Source organism: Coregonus clupeaformis, chromosome 9 (genome assembly GCF_020615455.1).
Source record: "Coregonus clupeaformis isolate EN_2021a chromosome 9, ASM2061545v1, whole genome shotgun sequence".
Lineage (NCBI taxonomy): Eukaryota > Metazoa > Chordata > Actinopteri > Salmoniformes > Salmonidae > Coregonus > Coregonus clupeaformis.
Genome location: NC_059200.1, coordinates 26,185,901 through 26,207,892, shown reverse-complemented (window position 1 = coordinate 26,207,892; position 21,992 = coordinate 26,185,901). Strand labels below are relative to the sequence as shown.

At 45.6% G+C, this 21,992-nt stretch overlaps 1 protein-coding gene across 1 annotated transcript; it reads right to left on the bottom strand.

The window, feature by feature from the left end:
- Window positions 1-327: 327 nt before the first annotated feature.
- LOC121574142 (kinesin-like protein KIF2A) lies at window positions 328-21,474 on the bottom strand. The gene is made up of 20 exons (XM_041886766.1): window positions 21,300-21,474; window positions 19,770-19,864; window positions 15,053-15,181; window positions 14,682-14,730; window positions 10,191-10,322; window positions 7,451-7,551; window positions 7,262-7,357; window positions 7,066-7,123; window positions 6,723-6,885; window positions 6,399-6,489; window positions 5,530-5,593; window positions 5,338-5,429; window positions 5,014-5,156; window positions 4,547-4,862; window positions 4,365-4,432; window positions 3,996-4,127; window positions 3,014-3,167; window positions 2,460-2,561; window positions 2,242-2,377; window positions 328-1,999 (listed from the first exon to the last, which is right to left on the bottom strand). The coding sequence occupies exons 1-20, from the start codon at window positions 21,361-21,363 to the stop codon at window positions 1,914-1,916; spliced, it is 2,271 nt and encodes a 756-aa protein (XP_041742700.1). The 5' UTR covers window positions 21,364-21,474; the 3' UTR covers window positions 328-1,913.
- Between the last annotated feature and the right edge of the window lie 518 nt (window positions 21,475-21,992).

Genomic DNA, 21,992 nt, shown 5'->3' with positions numbered 1-21,992 from the left:
CTATACAAAATACAATTGGTGTGATTCGTGATCGTGGTCTCTCCACGATCACACCAATTGTATTTTGTATAGTTATTTTTTAAGTTTTACATCCCATATGCAACAATAATTCTGTGTGTCTGACTGGTGAGGGAGTTCTGATGTTACTCCCCATCAGCAGCTGAGCCGGGGAAGCGCCGTGAGCCAGAAGAGTAGCGCGCTACGCCATAAGTGCTTTGTGAGGATCGTCTCCCTTCATCAGGAAGGCCTTCACAGTTCTCACTGCCCACTCTGGATGTGTGTCTGAATAATTCTTGTCAGAACAAGCATAGCAGAAGGTGCAGTGTGTCCAGTCAGTCATGTGGTTCTTTATTCTTTACGCCAGGCAGCGTTACATCTGATGCACATGACATTAACATAAGGTACTGTAGTCCAGTTCCAGTTACACCGCAGCAGCTAGGTCCCAACTCAGTCCTCACTATACATCTATCTTCCCTTTAATAAACAACTTTCAAATGGGATGGGGGGAGAAAACAGAGACTTTTTACAAGATTCATAGTACCAGGGGATTTCTTCAGTTAATAGCATATTGATTGCCTTGTAAACAGAATGGACAGATACAACTGAGACTGGGCTTGTTAAGAGGCAGGTTGGTACATATAGCAGTTTTCTACAAGCTAGTCATTAGAAGCATTTGTAAGACAGTGTTTCTGCAAGCTTTATTCTTAGGCGAGGCGCAACGTCCCCCAAAAGCAACATCAGAAGGTTGAAGATACTGAACATTTCAAATCAGTCTTTTTAGATGTGGGGGGGGGCAACAGTGCTGACCAGGTGGGCCGCCTTGCCTAAGAAATGGTAGGAGGAAACACTGTAGGAGAACACGGTCCTAAAGAGTAATGGATTTATGTACAGTAGACACAGGAGGGTATAGTCAGATCAATGGAGGTTTATAGTACAATCACAGCTGGTTTGTGCATGCATGCATCTGGTTGGCTCCCAGACCAAAACCTGATCACTTCCTCAACCCATATAGGATACACGATCAGAAGAGGTGGTCAGAAATGTATTTCTTACTAAATCAGTGTTCATTGCTCTTGGTCCTGGAGAGCTGAATGCAGTGTGTGCTGGCTTAGACTAACACATATTATTCAGCTGATGGCGGTCTTGGTGTTTAGTTGATTTGTTGAATCAGGTGTGTTAGTGCTGGACTGGAAAGAATGCCTGCACACACTACAACTCTCCAGGAGCAAGATCTGATTAAGTACTTCATAGTTACTAAATAAGTGGTTTTATTCTTACAATTAAAAAAACGATCATATCTTACATATTCATCTTATAAAAAGGTGCTTAAAATAAATCCTTCCGTCTTTTCTTTGTTTAAATGAGAAGCGGTCGATAGTCGGTACACAACACAGATACATTACTCATGTACATACAGTCTACAGGGGGATGGAAAGAAGAGGGAATCTGCCCTCGCTTTTACAGACGGATGGATGGATGGATGGGTGATATTAACAAGCAGCAATGGGAGGAGCCTGTACATAGAAAATGGTGCAACACCTCATCATCCTTAAATCATAACTTACATCATAGCACTTTATTTAGGTCTAAACAAGGGTCTAAATCAGTTGCTTGTCAACAGTGGTTTCCAGATGTTTTGTGCTGTGACCCCATTTATTTTTAAAGCCTTTCACTATGCCCCTCTGGCCAAATCAAACAAGCCTTAGGCCACCACCCACATTTAGAAATATACGACCATCGATTAGGGACCATTGGCTTATGACATCAGTTATGTCACGCTTATGGCAGTCTTAAGTATCCTTTACGTCAGAGGGTTCCAGTTAAGTGTTGAGATTAGTGTGTGTTTGTGTGTACGTGTTTGTGTGTACGTACAAGTGTGTGTGTGTGTGGGTGTGTAGGTGTGTATGACATGTCTAAAGAGCACGAGGCCTCTTGGGGTTGATCTGTTTGCTCGCCTGCTCCTCTTCCTGGAGTGTAGAACGGAAACCCTTCACTTTGTCTGAGAGAGAAGAGGAGAGAGGGGAGGAGAGAAAGGAGGAGAGAGGGGAGGAGAGAAAGGAGGAGAGAAAGGAGGCGAGAGGGGAGGCAAGAAGGGAGGAGAGAAAGGGATGCTTAGATAAAAATCAGAAAAATATACTGTCATCTTGCTAATTACTTGCAAATAATTTGACATTAATCACAATTGATTGAACTGTTGCTTAATTCTGATCTAGAATCAGTTATATTAGAATACCCGATTACCTCTGAGTTCAGTGAGGATGTCTATCTTTTGATCCAGGATCTGTTCTAGCTGCGTGGCATAAGAGTCCACATCATAATCCACCTCTTCTGTCATCTCCAACAACACCTTCTCATCCTCCAACCAACGGATAGACTCCTGCACCGGACACACACAGATAATAAAATACACACATAATATGTGTGCGATTGTGTGTGTGTGTTTGTATGTGTGTGTGTACCTGGAACACAGCTCGGTGGTCCTCCAGGACCTGTTCCTCCATCTCCACCAGCTGAGACACAGCCTCATGGAAGGTAAAGAGCTGAGGAGACACCTCCTCTTCCTGGGGGAGAGGGGAGGGAGAGCGAGAGCGAGAGAGCGAGAAGGGAAAGAGAGAGGGGGAGGGAGAGAGAGAGAGGGGAGAGAGCGAGAGAGAGAGGGGAGAGAGAGAGAGAGAGAGAGAGGGAGAGAGCGAGAGAGAGAGGGGAGAGAGAGAGAGGGGAGAGAAAAAGAGAGGAGGAGAGAGGGAGAGGGGAGATTGAGGTAGGGGAGAGACGAGAGCAAGAGAGCAGAGGAGAGGGAGGGAGGGAGAGAAAGAGAAGAGACAGAAAGAAAGATGTTCTGCTGAATTATCAACACATTCCTACTCTGATGAAACACACACATTTGATTTGACAGTAAAATAAACTGATTTTCTTTCATTTTGCTCAGTTTGAGTTGAGAGAGGTAGATAAGAGTACAAGTCAGTACACAGAGAGGTGACTGTACGGTAGGAGAGTGTGTGTATGTTCTTACGTTCTGTTCACAGAGCAGTTTGAGGTCGTCCCTCTGAGGCGAGCTGCCGACCCCCCACTGAGCCTCCAGGACCTCCAGCTGGGTAACGCTGTGTCCCCCTCCTCCCCCCCGCCCCTCCATCATCACCCCTGGGTCCACCGTTAGCTCCTTCACCCTGTCGACGCACACACACATACATTTTTGTCATTTAGCAGACGCTCTTATCCAGAGCGACTTACAGGAGCAATTAGGATGAAGTGCCTAGCTTAAGGGCACATCGACTGATTTTTCACCTAGTCGGCTCGGGGATTCGAGCACATGCGCACACACACGTACGCATGCATGCAAACACACACACACACATGAATAGGATTCAGTTTCCCTGACCATGTGAACTGACTGATCTGGTTGGTTAAAACAGTCAATGAACCAATGGCAACAAATGGAGACATTCTCAGGCACAAGAGTAAAGGACAAGCTGGGAAGGAAAAACATGAAAAACAAAACAAAGCTTTTGAAATGAATGAAAGAAAGCGTTAAACATAAATGAAATGCAATACATTAATGAAAGGGTTAAATATATAAATCATGCCACAACTCAGCAATGACAAACTGAAACTGAGGAACCAACGCTGGTTAAATAAATGATATAAAATAAAATAAATATATGAAATAAAAGAAGCTGTAAAACGTGAGGGTGTGCAAGTTTGTAGCCATCCTTTACTAATATGGAAACCAGACATTAGCAACACATAAGACGATGGTTAATAGACAAGAAAGGGGTAAAAAAGGAAACGAAAGGAGCAGGTAAAAGTTACCGCTGGTCCAGGATCAGAAATATATTTTTTTAATCGCCTGATTGGCCTTATAGTTATTATACGGTTACAGTTAATTTGATCCTAGAGCTGTGGTTAGGGGTAACCTCTCCCTGGAGTGAAATGAGAGGCAGAACAGAGGACGGGTACAGGATGGTAGCTAGTAGAGGTCAGTAGAGAGGAGAGACCTGGTGGGAGAGGTGGGAAAGTCATCGTACTCGTAGGTGTTAGTGGGGGAGAGTTCAGCACGACCCCCCCCTCCACCACCCTGCTGCTGGGAGAAGGGGATGTCTGACGGGCTGATCCCAAACTCCTTCACTCTGTTTGGAGAGAGGGAGAGGGACAAACACACACACACAGAGAGAAGGCAGAGGATCCGGTCAGGAGAAGGGTAAATGTTTTGGCTCGTATCAAGAAGGGGGAGTGAGAAGAGGAAGAATATTCTGCAATGTGAACTTCAATTAAACTTCTCCCCATTGACTAACAGTCTTAGTAATTAGTAGTAGGTGAGATGTAGACAGTCTGTTAGGTTGAGGTTAGGCAGGTGAATGCCTCACCTGTTGGCGTATCTCAGAGTGTTTAGAGTGTTTTCACAGGAAGCCATTCCAGGAGATATAGTGGCAATCTGTGGGGGGGAAATAACAGTTGCTACATCATTAGAAAATCATTATCGTAGGTGCTTAGTGGATAAACAGCAAACCAAGGCAGTATGTGTTAAAGGAGGTGCATATTATGTCACCATGCATGTCCTGGAGTTCTCCCCGATGAAGGAGTCTCTGAGAACCTGGGTCAGCTTGCTGGCTCTGAACGGGGTGTGGGGCTTGTTCCGACCCAGAGCCCTGATACACTCCTTGAGTGCCAGCAGACTCTTGTTGATCTCGGCCCCCTCCAGGCGTGTCTGGCGGTCAGCGCTGGACGTGTCGGCACCCCTCTCGTTCCCCGCCAGGTCGATCAGCGAGAACTTGCCGTGCATCTTCCCTCGCCGCCGCAGAATGATCTGGAACACGGCGTGGCTACGTGACGAGTGGGCGTTGGCCGAGGTCTGACCTGACGTCCTGGGAGAGAGATGTAGGAGGAGTGAGAGAGATAACAGCAGGAAAAGAGACAAAACTAGGAGAAATTAGAAGACCAGTTTTAGATCTTTTAGAACATAAATGTCAATCTATTAAATAATCCTTCCCTCCCTCCTTCCCTCTCTGGTTTTACCTGCAGCTGTTTCCGACCTCTATGAGTTTGAGGACATCTTCAGTACATTTGACGTCTCTCTCCTGCAGCCCCACCACCTGCACCTGCTGCTTCCCATCCTCCAGAACCCTCAGCTTGGCTTTCCGGTTCAGCAGGTCAAACACCTAGACAACCACAAGACAACCACAACACAACAACGTGGCCAGGTTAACACAACCACGACCATCATCCAGCACACACAGTTTGACTTTATGGTTCAGAAGGTCAAACACCTACAGCACCACAACCACACACAGTCAACACATCCTCCAGGGGGTTTGAAGATGTATTGGTCACTTCACTTGCCTTCCCGCTGTAGATCTCAAAGAAGGTGGCGAAGACATTGAGGTCTAACTTCTTGTAGTTTGGCTTCTTCAGCATGAGAAACACGTCTCTCGCTGCAGAGAGAAAAGGATTTCACTGAAGAGACACAATTTTACACAGATACACAGAAAAACTACTTTATCCGGAGAGAGAGATATGGTGTAGTGTTCGTACCAGCCAGCGCGTAGATCCCTTTAGAACAGTCCTGGTTCTTCCCCGAAAAGTCTCCTCCCATCGTCTGAAAGGGAAAGGGGTTGAGTGAGATGAACTCCCAAACAAAGACAATGTGCCAAAAAAGAGTGTGATAACAAACACAGTATATGCATTATCTAGTTAGGCCAGACAAAGTCGATTTACTGTTTAAAACCTTTTACTGCAGTGGGCTAAATCAGGGTTACACAGAGTATTTCTTGGTAGTCTTAAGCACATTTTCGGCTTTAAAAAAATAAATAATGTTAATTAATTATGAAAAATATGAATAACATTCCACCCATGAGGCCAATAGAGGGCGATTTGGTCATTTGACTGCAGGAAAGCCCAGCTTCACATAAAACAAAAATTAAGAGGGGTTGAATGAAGAATTCAAGATGAATAGATGCTGAAGCAGTTTATTATAGTATGATGATTTTAGTAGACTGCTATATATTTCAGCTAGCACATCAATTATTAAAAATGGTAGAACTATGCCTCGAAAAAATTAACTGTGTCTACAACTCAGCCGGGACAGGCTTTCAATTGTGCTATCCAACTCCTGACAGCAATGTATTTAATTAGGGGGAGTTCCCTGACCAGGACTCAAACTGTGGTCCCTGTGACTGTCATTCCAAAAGGGTAAAATATTTTGGTACGGTTGTTAAGTGTTGTACTAAGGTTGTTTAGTATTTTTATAAGGGGTTAACATTTAATTTACTTTATTTTTATTTTTTTATATTCGCTCGCTCGCCTCACTTTTCAAAAAATGAAATCTGTTAAACAGTAAATAAACGTTGTATGGCCTTAGCATTAAAATGTTAGCCGACACACACAGAAAGTGTTCCACTCACATGTGTTTTCCCACTTCCTGTCTGTCCATAGGCGAAGCAGGTGGCCATGCCCCTCTCAAAGATGGTCTCCACCAGTGGCCGGGCGGTGAACCTTGGGAACGGGGGAAGAAATGGTTTAGATAGGTCAACCAAATCACAGTAAAGATAATCGAAATTACAATATTATACTTTGGAATAAATTATGCGTTTAACTCAATGGAAGATTTGACTCATACACACATCTTCAGTAAGAATTTGGCCCAGTTCACATGATTCTTTTTGTTCTTGAAACATACCTGTAGACCAGACTCTATTACCACTTGGAAGTTGAGAAGGGAAAGATACCTGTAGACCATGTCGTTGTCGGTGCTGTCGTCAAAGGCGTAGTCGAAGCGGAAGGTCTGGTTCTCCAGGTACCTGGTCAGGTCAACCTTCTGCTTGGGTTCATGGACCATCACAACGTCCTTACTGGGGATGGTGATCACATCCAGGTCCTTCATAGTCAACTCTGAGGAGAGGGGGGCGGTGAAAAGGAGTTCTGAATAACCCACTGGAACATTTTAATATCCCACTTTCAAGTGAAAGAGTGAGGAGGGTGATGCTTACGATGCTGTTAAATCTCTGCATGTAAAAGACCATGTAACCATGAAAAGGTTGGTGTGCCTGTGTTCGATTTATATATACTTACCTTTTTTATTGAGGGGCCGTGCTCGTACACACACACATATCCTGTGCTCCTCATCGATCTGAAAGGTGAAACAATATCATACATACAAGACGTGATTCAGTTAGCGGCCAATGAAGACGTGTCACCCCTCTATCTATGAAAGTAGATCTACAGCTAACTAGACCAGGAGACAGATCCGATTTAGATATATACGTACCAGATCAGCAGTGGTTAGAGGCCTGTAGTCCAGACTGGCTCTGAAGTCTCTGATCATACACATGATCTCATAGTTCGGTACAGTCACATCTACCTCCTGGAAGAGAACGGTACACGGTTAAAGGTGTGTGTGTATGTCGGTGTGTATGTTGGTGTGTGTGTGTGTGTATGTTGGTGTGTGTGACCCTGCCTGTGCTTTCTTCTCTCTCAGCTCCTGTTGTTGTAGTCTCCTCCTCTCTCTCTTCTCCTGTAGTTTCTCCACCTCCTTCACACAGTTGGATTTCCGCCGTGCTGAAACAGTACAGGGAAGACAATTATCAAAAATGATCTATTACATATGTATAATAGTGATCCATTTCATTTGTACTGTCTGTCCTTTTTCAACACACTTCAACGCTCTTTAGAGGCAAATGCACAAGGCAACAAATGCACAAGGCAACAAAAATATAATAATGTTTACATATCTTGCATTACTCATCTCATATGTACAGTACCAGTCAAATGTTTGGACATTTTTACTATTTTCTACATTGTAGAATAATAGTGAAGACATCAAAACTATGAAATAACATATGGAATCATGTAGTAAGCAAAAAAGTGTTAAACAAATCAAAATATATTTTATATTTGAGATTTTTCAAATTAGCCACCCTTTGCCTTGATGACAGCTTTGCACACTCTTGGCATTCTCTCAACCGGCTTCACCTGGAATGCTTTTCCAACAGTCTTGAAGGAGTTCCCACATATGCTGAGCACTTGTTGGCTGCTTTTCCTTCACACTACGGTCCAACTCATCCCAAACCATCTCAATTGGGTTGAGGTCGGGTGTTTGTGGAGGCCAGGTCATCTCTGACATTGCTCGTCCATATATGTATACATTCTTAAATCCATTCCTTTACTTAGATTTGTGTGTATTGGGTATACAGTGGGGGAAAAAAGTATTTAGTCAGCCACCAATTGTGCAAGTTCTCCCACTTAAAAAGATGAGAGAGGCCTGTAATTTTCATCATAGGTACACGTCAACTATGACAGACAAAATGAGAAAAAAAAATCCAGAAAATCACATTGTAGGATTTTTTATGAATTTATTTGCAAATTATGGTGGAAAATAAGTATTTGGTCACCTACAAACAAGCAAGATTTCTGGCTCTCACAGACCTGTAACTTCTTCTTTAAGAGGCTCCTCTGTCCTCCACTCGTTACCTGTATTAATGGCACCTGTTTGAACTTGTTATCAGTATAAAAGACACCTGTCCACGACCTCAAACAGTCACACTCCAAACTCCACTATGGCCAAGACCAAAGAGCTGTCAAAGGACACCAGAAACAAAATTGTAGACCTGCACCAGGCTGGGAAGACTGAATCTGCAATAGGTAAGCAGCTTGGTTTGAAGAAATCAACTGTGGGAGCAATTATTAGGAAATGGAAGACATACAAGACCACCGATAATCTCCCTCGATCTGGGGCTCCACGCAAGATCTTACCCCGTGGGGTCAAAATGATCACAAGAACGGTGAGCAAAAATCCCAGAACCACACGGGGGGACCTAGTGAATGACCTGCAGAGAGCTGGGACCAAAGTAACAAAGCCTACCATCAGTAACACACTACGCCGCCAGGGACTCAAATCCTGCAGTGCCAGACGTGTCCCCCTGCTTAAGCCAGTACATGTCCAGGCCCGTCTGAAGTTTGCTAGAGTGCATTTGGATGATCCAGAAGAGGATTGGGAGAATGTCATATGGTCAGATGAAACCAAAATAGAACTTTTTGGTAAAAACTCAACTCGTCGTGTTTGGAGGACAAAGAATGCTGAGTTGCATCCAAAGAACACTGAATTGCATCCAAAGAACACCATACCTACTGTGAAGCATGGGGGTGGAAACATCATGCTTTGGGGCTGTTTTTCTGCAAAGGGACCAGGACGACTGATCCGTGTAAAGGAAAGAACGAATGGGGCCATGTATCGTGAGATTTTGAGTGAAAACTTTCAGCATGACAATGATCCCAAACACACCGCCCGGGCAACGAAGGAGTGGCTTTGTAAGAAGCATTTCAAGGTCCTGGAGTGGCCTAGCCAGTCTCCAGATCTCAACCCCATAGAAAATCTTTGGAGGGAGTTGAAAGTCTGTGTTGCCCAGCGACAGCCCCAAAACATCACTGCTCTAGAGGAAATCTGCATGGAGGAATGGGCCAAAATACCAGCAACAGTGTGTGAAAACCTTGTGAAGACTTACAGAAAACGTTTGACCTGTGTCATTGCCAACAAAGGATATATAACAAAGTATTGAGAAACTTTTGTTATTGACCAAATATTTATTTTCCACCATAATTTGCAAATAAATTCATTAAAAATCCTACAATGTGATTTTCTGGATTTTTTTTCTCTCATTTTGTCTGTCATTTTTAAGTGGGAGAACTTGCACAATTGGTGACTGACTAAATACTTTTTTTCCCCACTGTATGTTGTGAAATTGTTAGATATTACTGCACTGTCGGAGCTAGAAACACAAGCATTTCGCTACACCCGCAATAACATCTGCTAAACATGTGTATGTAAAATTTGATTCGATTTGATGAGCGCTAAACAACACATTCAATAACATTGCAATAAAACCCAAGCCCACCCCTCCAGGATAGTGGATATTTAGAGAGAAATTACAATGCCTCTCTGTTCTCTCAGCAGTACAGCTGGGCTAATAAGCCTATCTGTGTCTTTCTGCCTGGGAGCATTATATCACTGGTCATGTGTCCCATCATAACCCACCAGGGGGAACAACACATCTCAACACACAGCAGAGAGCTCTGAAACCAGGGTTTACACTAATAGGAAATGAAAACGACTGGTCGTTAGCATGGCAATGTATTTAGCAATAACCAGGACTATTTAGCAATACCCAGCTGGAGTGTGTGTGTGTGTGTGTGTGTATTACCGTTCTGCTGCTGTTGTAGTGTCATCTGCTGTGTCTGTAGGGCTGTGAGTGCTGCAGGTGGGGGTGGTTCTGGTTGGCTTTGCTGGTGCTGTATTTGACTGGGTCTGGCTCGCGTAGTCCCCACTGCTGCAGCTGGACACACAACATCATTCACAATACATTTTAGTAATTGTTAGTACATGTACATTTAGTACATGACATATTATCCTTGGACACAACGCTTTCGTCTCATTTAATTGTATGCCTTTTGTCATGAGCCCTCTCACTCCACTGGGTTACCACCTTAAGTTGTTTCCACTCTGCTCACCACTCTCTCTCTACTCAGCCTAACTAGCTCCACCTGTCCCTGCTCTGCTCGGCTCTAATTACTCTGCCAGCTGCGCTGCATTACCCACTAACCTCTCCCAGTATTTATAGCCCTGTCTTTCAGCTCTCCTTTGTCAGATCGTCTGCAAAGCTCACACCGAACCTGTTTGCTCGCGCTTCTGGCTCACCCTGGTTTTGTGACCCCGGACCTGCCTGTTTTTTGGATACTCTTCTGCCTCAGGAGATCCAGACCTGCTTCTGCCATTACGACTCCTGACTACTCTTCAATCCCGGTAACTCTGACCAGCCTTCTGCCTTGCTACTACGTATTTTGGATTTCCCTTGAACTGTACTGCTGCCTGGTTTCATTCCGCCCCGTTGTGTCTGTGTTTCCTCCCCCCAGGACTTCTGGACCACCAACCACCGGCGTCATCGGACGCATCGCTGCCACTGGGGGAGGCACAGACCCAGCACATCGGACGGGATAACCCCTGGAGCCTTCACTCACTCCCTACATCCCTTTCCCTTTAAGTTTAAATAAACTTTCTGGTGTGACGCAATTGTGGTCCTCTTGTCGTCTGTCTGAACCGTGACAGTACGATCTGACCATCATGGACTCAGCGCACACTTCCCCCGACATGGAAACCGAAGAGCCTGAGCAACCCACCGCCATGCTACGCCTGGAACACACTGAGAGAGAGCTAGGCCGCATGAGCGGCGTCATCTCCTCTCTGCTTCAGGTCGGCCACCAACAGCATCAGCAGTTCCAGCAGCACCAGCAGCAGTCCCAGCAGCAGCAACAACAACTCGCCATGATCATTCAACTCCTCACCAACCTGACCCCAGCCAGTCTGCCCACCAGCCCTGCCCCCGAGTTACCTGCCCCGGTCATTGCAGCCGCTGCTCCGAACCCAAGATTGGAAACCCCGAGCGGTTCAACGGCGATTCAACCCAGGTCCGGCCATTCCTGACTAGCTGCCGACTTCAGTTCTCCTTGCAGCCAAGGACCTTCGCCACGGAGGGGGCTAAAGTTGGGTATGCCATCACTCACCTGACGGGCCGAGCTCGACTCTGGGGAACAGCAGAGTTCGAACGTCAAACCCCCGCATGTGCAACCTTCGACCTGTTTGCTGAGGAGATGCTGAAGGTGTTTGACCTGGATTCCCAACCGCAGAGGCGTCTCGTGAACTGTTCAGTATTCGACAAGGCAGACGTACAGTCGCAGACCATTCCATCGACTTCCGAACCCTGGCTAGACGAAGTTCTTGGAACACACCATCGTTGGTGGACGCGTTCTTCCATAGTTTGGCTGACTATATCAAGGACGAGTTGGTCTCCCATGAACTGCCTTCCACTCTTGATGAAGCCATCGCACTGACTGTCAGGATCGACAGTAGGATACAGACCCGTCGTCGTGGGAGGGGGCGCCAAGGTCCACCTACTACCGGCATTCGGAGAGATCCGACTGGGCTCCTGTCATCTACTGCCACTCACCCAGGTCAGCTTGATCAGTCTGAGCCTATGGAGATTGGGCGAGCCTCTCTCACTCCTGCAGAGCGCCAGCGACGCTTCACCTCAAACCTCTGCCTCTATTGTGGAGGTGATGGACATCGTGTGGTAACCTGCCCTTTAAAGGGCCGAAGCTCACCGGGCATAGGGGGAGTCCGGTTGAGTTCAATGACCATCCAGTCCTCCGACCGCAAACCCCTGCTGCAAGTTCACCTCCGCCTCCCTGACTCAACTCACACCCTGGCTGCTCTGGTGGATTCTGGCGCCGAAGCCAACATAATGGACATCAAGCTGGCACGCCAACTGGGACTGGAGAACCTCCGTTTGACACCTCCTATTCCTGCCCGGGCACTGGACGGACACTTACTCGGATCGGTCACTCATGTCACGGCCCCGGTCTCGATGGGTCTGTCCGGAAACCATCAAGAAACTATCCAGTTTCACCTGCTCCCCTCTCCAGGCCAACCCCTCATCCTGGGTTACCCATGGCTCCGCCCGGCACAACCCTCAGCTCGACTGGGTGACCGGGGTGATCAGGGAGTGGGGGAGAGGACTGCCACCGAACCTGCCTGCTTGCCGCCGCACCCCCCCTCGGCCAGTACCTACTAACTCCGCTCCTGACCCCTCCAAGGACCCTGTGTCGATTCTGCCAAGTCCCTGCATCGTTGCAGCTCTGACCTGGGCTGTTGAGGAACAGGTGCTGGAGGCTCTCCGTAACCAGCCAGGTCCCAGCACTTGCCCAGCTGACCGCCTTTTTGTCCCCGAAGACCTGAGGTCCCAGGTCGTTCAGTGGGGGACATGACTCCCGCCTAGCTTGTCACCCTGGCTCCACCCGCACTTACAACCTGCTCGCCCAGAGGTTCTGGTGGTCCTCTCTGAGGAAGGATGTACGGGAATTCGTCCAAGCCTGCCCCATCTGCAACCAACACAAGTCGTTCTGCCAGCCCCCAGCCGGATTACTGCAGCCCCTGCCTGTGCCCAGGAGTCCGCTGGTCCCTGCTGCGCCTTGTCCTCCTCCTCCACGGCTCGTCGATGGTGGTCTGGTTTACACCGTCCGCCGCCTGCTTCGGTCCAGACGGAGGGGTAGGGGTCTCCAGTACCTCATTGACTGGGAGGGCTATGGACCTGAGGAAAGGACCTGGGTGCCAGCTAGTCGGATTGTGGATAGGACTCTCATCACCGCTTTCCACCAACGGCATCCTGATCAACCTGCAATCCGTAGGGGCCGCCCCAGAGGGATCCCTAACCGTCCTGCCCGCTCGGCTTCCTGTCCTGTGCCTGATCCTGTCTCGGGACCTGTCCCATCTCCCCGACCACGGCCCTCCGGCTTCCTCCGAGGATGAGGACGTTCGCTGGGACCGTTCGGAGGAGTTCTAGCCCTCCTCCGGCTCCCCTCCTCCCGCCCGGCGTGGTGTTGCTCTTGGGACTTCTGGGGCCGTCCCCTTGGGGGGGGTTCTGTCATGAGCCCTCTCACTCCACTGGGTTACCACCTTAAGTTGTTTCCACTCTGCTCACCACTCTCTCTCTACTCAGCCTAACTAGCTCCACCTGTCCCTGCTCTGCTCGGCTCTAATTACTCTGCCAGCTGCGCTGCATTACCCACTAACCTCTCCCAGTATTTATAGCCCTGTCTTTCAGCTCTCCCTTTGTCAGATCGTCTGCAAAGCTCACACCCGGAACCTGTTTGCTCGCGCTTCTGGCTCACCCTGGTTTTGTGACCCCGGACCTGCCTGTTTTTTGGATACTCTTCTGCCTCAGGAGATCCAGACCTGCTTCTGCCATTACGACTCCTGACTACTCTTCAATCCCGGTAACTCTGACCAGCCTTCTGCCTTGCTACTACGTATTTTGGATTTCCCTTGAACTGTACTGCTGCCTGGTTTCATTCCGCCCCGTTGTGTCTGTGTTTCCTCCCCCCAGGACTTCTGGACCACCAACCACCGGCGTCATCGGACGCATCGCTGCCACTGGGGGGAGGCACAGACCCAGCACATCGGACGGGATAACCCCTGGAGCCTTCACTCACTCCCTACATCCCTTTCCCTTTAAGTTTAAATAAACTTTCTGGTGTGACGCAATTGTGGTCCTCTTGTCGTCTGTCTGAACCGTGACACCTTTTAAATTCAGAATATGAGTAATGATCTCTCTCTCTCTCTCTCTCTCTCTCTCGCTCTCTCTCGCTCTCTCTCGCTCTCTCTCGCTCTCTCTCTCTCTCTCCAGAAACAAAGAGTTTAATTTCAAAACGCTATATATCCAATTCCAGTGCATTCATCTTAAGATGACTAGGTGAGACAACCACATATCACAGTCAAATATACAGGATACCAACATTCCATTACAGATAAACAATGGATATATAGCATTTTGCAAAAAAATTATAAAACATACACATTTAAAATCTATGAATGAAAAATCTGAGAACAGCAATATTTTACACACACATGAAGGTACTCATAACCAATCATTACTGTTGAAAAAAACACAAATATGAAAAATTGGTGGTTATAGCATTTTGAAAATAAACTCCTCAAATAGAGATCTACTATTACTACTTTCATGGTACAGTGGGTCAGTAGGATGTTATGTAGCTGCCTGGTTGAATCTAGTGTTACATTGTGTACAGACTGTGGAACACGAGGAAGCTTGGAGATCAAAGTTCTGTTGAAGCTGTCTTACCTCTGTTTGCTGGGGTTTCAGTCTTGGGGGGCGCTATTGTTCGTCGGTTCTACAAGAGACAAAAGAATACCATATGAATGTAAAGAAGCAGATGTGACACATGCAAATAGCTGATACTTTACCATGATAAAACTATACTGTACAGCCACAGGAGGTTGGTGGCACCTTAATTGGGGAGGATGGGCTCGTGGTAATGGCTGGAGTGGAATCAGTGGAATGGTATCAAATACAAACACATGGTTTCCATGTGTTTGATGCCATTCCATTTGCTCCGTACCAGCCATTATTATGAGCCATACTCCCCTCAGCAGCCGCCACTGGTACAGACATATGGCTATTGGCCACAGTATAAGACATTATAATAGAATGACCTTGGGTGGCTTGATTTGTTTAGCAGCGGAGGAGATGGAGGAAGCAGGAGGGGGGGTCTCAGGACTCTGTACTACCTCCTCTTCTGGAGCCACATCTGGGTTCAGAGCAAAGATGCTCTCCAGGTCAATCTGCATGGGGAGAGGGTACAACATGTTAAAACTCTGTTCCAGCCTCTCCAACCTAATGTGTGTGTGTGTGTGTGTGTGTGTGTGTGTGTGTGTGTGTGTGTGTGTGTGTGTGTGTATATACAGTGAGGTCCGGAATTATTGGATCCCTTGATGAGCAAAAAAAGACTATCAAATAAATAATACAAATACTGAGCTTTATACAACTGGTGGTTTGGAATTCCCATTGTTAGAGCCTGCCCATGATATACCAGGCAACACACATGGCCAGCACATTCATAAAAAGTACCATCGTTTACGTCGTTACCTATCAACGCACTACTACTACTACCACCTGTAACTCCTCATGGATGATTTTAAAGTAACTTTTTATATTTATTTATTTTTACATTTGAAGAGGAGGTGGTTATGAAATAAATGAAACAAGAAGAAGAGCAAGTGGACCAGGAACCGGAGCCAAGAGAAAGAGATTTTGTTTAACAAGTAATTAAAAAAAGATCTGATAAAGCCATCGTTGCAGGATAGGCTCTAACAATGGGAATTCCAAACCACCCGTTGTAAAAAGCTCAGTATTTGCTGAAGACAAATGTATGTCTTGTATGGACTAATAACGTAATCTCGTAACTCAGGAAGACAAGAAAGTCACACTTTTTCGCTTCATGTGCAGTGAGGTTGATTAACAATTTACCAGTGACATTTAAGAAGTGAAATAGGCTACCATGTTTAAAAAAACAAACATGTCTAATCCTAAAGGGGCGCGCGCACGCACAAACACTAGGGCTGCACAATTAATCGAATTCACATGGAAATCGAAATATTAACATGTGCAATGTCCATATCACAAGAGATCCACTCTGCTGCGTGTAATGTCCGTTTTTATAGTTTACTCTGTTTGTCATCTCTCTCTCTGCTTGCGGCTGCGTCCCACACACAAAGCCCCGCCCCCTGTCAATCAAGCAGCGCAGTTCCTCCTTGCTGTAGAATCACACTAAGTATACCAAACATTAGGAACACCTTCCTACTATCGAGTTGCCCTCAGAACAGCCTCAATTCGTCGGGGCATAGATTCTACAAGGTGTCGAAAGCATTTCCCAGAGATACTGGCCCATGTTGACTCCAATGCTTCCCACAGTTGTGTCAAGTTGGATGGATGGCCTTTGGGTGGTGGACCATTCTTGATACACACGGGAAACTGTTGAACGTGAAAAACCCAGCAGCGTTGCAGTTCCTGACACAAACCGGTAAACCTGGCACCTACTACCACATCCCGTTCAAAGGCACTTAAATATTTTGTCTTGCCCATTCACCCTCTGAATGGCACACATACACAATCCATGTCTCAATTGTCCCAAGGCTTAAAAAAACCTTCTTTAACCTGTCTCCTCCCCTTCATCTACATCTACACTGATTGAAGTGGATTTAACAAGGGACATCAATAACGGATCATAGCTTTCACCTGGATTCATCTGGACAGTTTTGTATACTCAGTGTAAGTTTGCATGCTGTTCTGTTAAATGCAGGTCAAATGCAGTCAAAAGATTGTTCCAAACAAGACAACGCTGTTTTCCACTTTGCTTCTTAATATAAATCATTTTATTTATATGATTCCAACAGTACACCTAACTAAAGTGTTATGATCTATATGTATATCGCAAGATACACACAAACACACTAAAGCACACTACTTAAAGTGGAACTGACAGCATTTTAGAAACATTAAATCTTATTAAAATCTGTTCATATACACCCCCAGGAAGAACATGACACTTTTCTAAACATTTTCTGACAAGCGAGCACTTAAATATGGTCATTCTTAGAATGTTTGAGAATTCCCTATACTAAGGCATTTGTGAAAATTCTATAGCAGCGGGAAAGCGGCCGTGCGTTTGGACACCGGAGTCTACGCAGACCGGTGCACCATAGCCAACCAGAGGTACAGTAGGCCTTTACGCAAACAAGCCATTTGCCACACAGGCATGCCATCATTCACTTTGAACTGGACTGTGTGTTTACAGTCAGTTGCAACAGCGCGACTTTAGATCATTAGAACGCATTCACCAAAAGCCACAAAATACACCTGAATGGATTTCTGCAAATTATGTCAATAGCATGGGAGTCCTCTTACATTTGGGAACGTTACAGTCCTATTGATCAAACCAATGTAGGCTCTCTCTCCCTTAGTTATGCATTTCAACAAGATCAACAACTAATGCTAGCCAGAGCAAGATGCGCTCAAATCTAACAAAGAAACATTAGATAAACCCTTTCAAACTTTTTCAGCTAGTTAGCTGTCAAAATTGCACCGATAAAGATTGGGAATAGTAGCCTACTCGCTTGCATGCAACCAAGCAAACTGGCTATAATTGGTTAGCTTGCAAGCTAGCTACTTCCAGACACAAATGAGAGAACACCTCACTGACCATTTTACTTGCCATAGCAGTGCTGGTTAGGCTGTTTACATGTTTTCTAGAGCGTTCGTGACTAACTATTACTATATTTACTGACACCGGTCATATTCAGCGGGTGTTGCGCGTTCGTAAATTCATCAGTTACTCAACGTTCTGCCACACTCAGACGAGAGTGCTCTGAAATCGGAGTAGATAGCCAGAGTAAATTTGTGAACACAAGAGATATGCTAACTGAACAAGTCGTTTAAGTTCTTGCTAGCTAACCAAATGATACCTGCATCTCTAGCTGTGTAGCCACCGAAAAACGATACATAAATAAGATACGCTAGCCTATTAGCCACGTTATGACAGACTTGTGATCATTGCCCTTGCTAGTTTGATTGTATTGACATTCCCAGCAATACAATCAAACTAGCAAGGGCAATGATCACAAGTCAGTCACATAACTTGAACTACTTATTCAGTTAGCATATCTCTTGCGTTCACATTCGTCCGTTTTTGTCCAAAATATTGAGTCATTGAAACTGAAACAGTGCATCCCAAATGGAGGCAGCAAACAATGTACCAAGCCAGCTGTGATTTACAACCTGATAGCAATATTTTTTGGACTACCAATAAATTAATTGGTGAATTATGTTAATCATGCATTGAACTGCATCCATCTATTCTGCCAACAACTCCTTAGTGTACATCATGGAATGTTGAGTCAAATAGAACCTATTTTTAAAACCTCTTATAATGTTGGTTTTGTAGCATAAACTGGGAATTTGATATTTTTTACTGATACACTACATGACCATAAGTATGTGGACACCTGCTCATCGAACATCTCATTCCAAAATCATGGGCATTAATATGGAGTTGGTCCCCCCTTTGCTGCTATAACAGCCTCCACTCTTCTGGGAAGGCTTCAACTAGATGTTGGAACATTGCTGCGGGGACTTGCTTCAATTCAGCCACGAGCATTAGTAAGGTCGGGCACTGATGTTGGGCAATTAGGCCTGGCTCGCAGTCGGTGTTCCAATTCATTACAAAGGTGTTCGATGGGGTTGAGGTCAGGGCTTTGTGCAGGCCAGTCAAGTTCTTCCACACCGATCTCGACAAACAATTTTTTTATGGACCTTGCTTTGTGCACGTGGGCATTGTCATGCTGAAACAGGAGGGCCTTCTCCAAACTGTTGCCACAAAGTTGTACGCACAGAATCGTCAAGAATGTAATTGTATGCTGTAGCGTTAAGATTTCCCTTCACTGGAACTAAGGCACCCAAACCATGAAAAATAGCACCAGACCATTATTCCTCATCCACCAAACTTTACAGTTGGCACTATGCATTTGGGCAGGTAGCGTTCTCCTGGCATCCGCCAAAACCAGATTAGTCCGTCTGACTGCCAGATGGTGAAGCGTGATTCATCACAGAGAACGCATTTCCACTGCTCCAGAGTCCAATGGTGGCAAGCTTTACACCCCTTCAGCTGACGCTTGGCATTGCGCATGCTGAGCTTAGGCTTGTGTGCGGCTGCTTGGCCATGGAAACCCACTTCATGAAGCTCCCTGACGAACAGTTATTGTGCTGACGTTGCTTCCAGAGGCAGTTTGGAACTCGGTAGTGAGTGTTGCAACCGAGGACAGACGATTTTTAAGCACTTCAGCACTCGGCGGTCCCGTTCTGTGAGCTTGTGTGGCCTACCACATTGCGGCTGAGCCATTGTTACTCCTAGACATTTCCACTTCACAATAACAGCACTTACAGTTGACCCGATATTGACCCGGGCAGCTCTAGCAGGGCAGAAATTTGACGAACTGACTTGTTGGAAAGGTGGCACCCTATGACGGTGCCATGTTGAAAGTCACTGAGCTCTTCAGTAAGGCCATTCTACTGCCAATGTTTGTCTATAGAGATTGTATGACTGTGTGCTTGATTTTATACACCTGTCAGCAACGGGTGTGAAAGAAATAGCCAAATCTACTAATTTGAAGGGTTGTCCACATATTTTTGTATATATAGTGTATTACGATTGTCTGTTTGTTTCATATCTACAAAGTAGTTAAAACGCTGTCAGTTCCACTTTAAGGGCATCCATAGTAAAGCTGATTTGCAGTAAATCCTCTGTCTGATACAAGCTGATAGGGGGTCAGACATGAATGCTTAACACACACACACACACACACACACACACAGTACCTCTTTCCCTTTCGTGTCTCCATTCTCTATCCACTCCACCGTGACACTCTCGTTGTCTTCATTCAGCGACGTCACCATGGCCTGGTGGATTCGACCTGAAAGATACATGTTAGAAACATATAGATAACAACTGTATTGTAGACTCCTACAGGCTACAGAACCATAAAATCTTCATTCAGCCATGTGACCACGTCATGATGGAATCGTCCTAGCTGCCATAGACGAGAGAAAACAGTTGTAGACTCATACAGTCATACACTCTTGACTATTGAAATGCAGCCATGACCAAAATACATTAGACCACACTGACCAAAGAGGATGATGAGACCAGCCAGGATCTGCCAGGATGGGCAAGAGGCCTTCAGTGACAGATGTGTCAATAGCCCTGGATCTGATTGGTTGTCAAAAGCTTTACATGCATGTCAACATTAGATTGCTTCAGTTGCTTTTTGTTATGTTACTGTACATGCAAAATGGTTTGTTTCCATAATGCTTAATGTCTCATTCTAAACAGCTACAGCTCTTCTCTTTGGGATGAGGCCAAATTACTACAAACATTTAAAAAATACAGTCACATACAGTTGCTTGATAAAAAATACAGTCACATACAGTTGCTTCAGCAGATAATAAAACAATCAAGACATTGCTGCTGAAACACTAACAGAGCATGTATTTAGCTAGTCCTTCCCTGGAGCAAGAACAGGCGAGAATTAAATAAATAGCAACCAAATACTATTCACCTTAGACTAGCAAGCCCTACTATATAAAGTAGTAGCTAGTAGGCTATAGTCAGTGGCTACTGCCAGCTACAATACTAGGCTACTATGCGCAATGGGCGTGGTCCTCTAATGATGTTTGATTACATTTGTCTACTACTAGCACAGATCCGAGCAAAGACAACAGTCACGAATCCTCATCATCATCATTCCGGGGATGCTCTTAGATGCATACACCATACCTACCATATCAACCCATAATCTCACGCCCAGGCAATGAAGTGGATATGATAGGCCATTGTAATCTAATCACAAAGCAATGAAATCAAGATGATCACCCGATATTTGTTCAATGAGAGTGTAAACTACTGTAATGACAAATGCATGCATGCATGCTCGAGCTGAACGGTCTACTATGACTATACCCATTTTGCCAGTTAGCTAAATGCTATAGCGGATGAATCGAGTACCACTGCCAGCCATCCAGAACGGCCTATAACCGCACAGGTGGATGCATCCTCCCTGCTAGCTAGCCGGCTAGCCTCATCCACCAAAGGCTACGTCATTCAGGTAATAACCAATTTGATTGACAGCCACTATGTCAGACAGGGACATGACAGTAAGATGAGAGGGTCTAACGCCGAGCACAGATCTCCATGCCATTGCTACCCTAGTTATCCAACTCAGCATCCCGCCTGCCTAGGCGCTGCCTGGAAGCAACAAAGATGATGTAGCTAACGCGACAGCGCCTCAATGAAAAATGCATCTTCATCCAGCTAGCTAGCTAGCGGACAAGGGGAGATCTCTGTCTTACCATCACTCCGTTTGATTTCCACGTAAATGCCGATGAGGATCTTTCCGAAGACAGCGACGGCCATCCCTCATGTGTGTGTATGGCTGTTATATGGGTGTGTAGTTGCTCAATTGGAGGGGCACCAAGTTGTACCGCAGAGAAGAGAAACCGGGAGGAGGTCAGGATAGAGGGAGAGACAGAAGTGCGCATGCGCCAAGACTACCTTCCGTCAGAACCGAGTAAACGCTAAAGAACCGAAGCATCCAAGAAGACAGTTGGCTGTTATGTGCTTTTGCCTTCTAGCTACAATTACAATATTTATGCAATGTTCTGTTGATGTGCATTTGGGTGAAAAAGCAGCAAGCTTACTTCATTGTAGGATAAGAGGCTTATCTGGACTTGGCTAATTCTATAAATCAAATAAAATTAAATACAATTGTATTTGCCACATGCGCCGAATACAACAGGTGTAGACATTACAGTGAAATGCTTACTTACAGCCCTTAACCAACAATGCATGTATTTCTTAATAAAAAAGTAAAATAAAACAACAACAAAAAAGTGTTGAGAAAAAAAGAGCATAAGTAAAATAAAATAACAGTAGGGAGGCTATATACAGGGGGGTACCGGTGCAGAGTCAATGTGCGGGGGCACCGGCTAGTTGAGGTAATATGTACATGTGGGTAGAGTTAAAGTGACTATGCATAAATAATT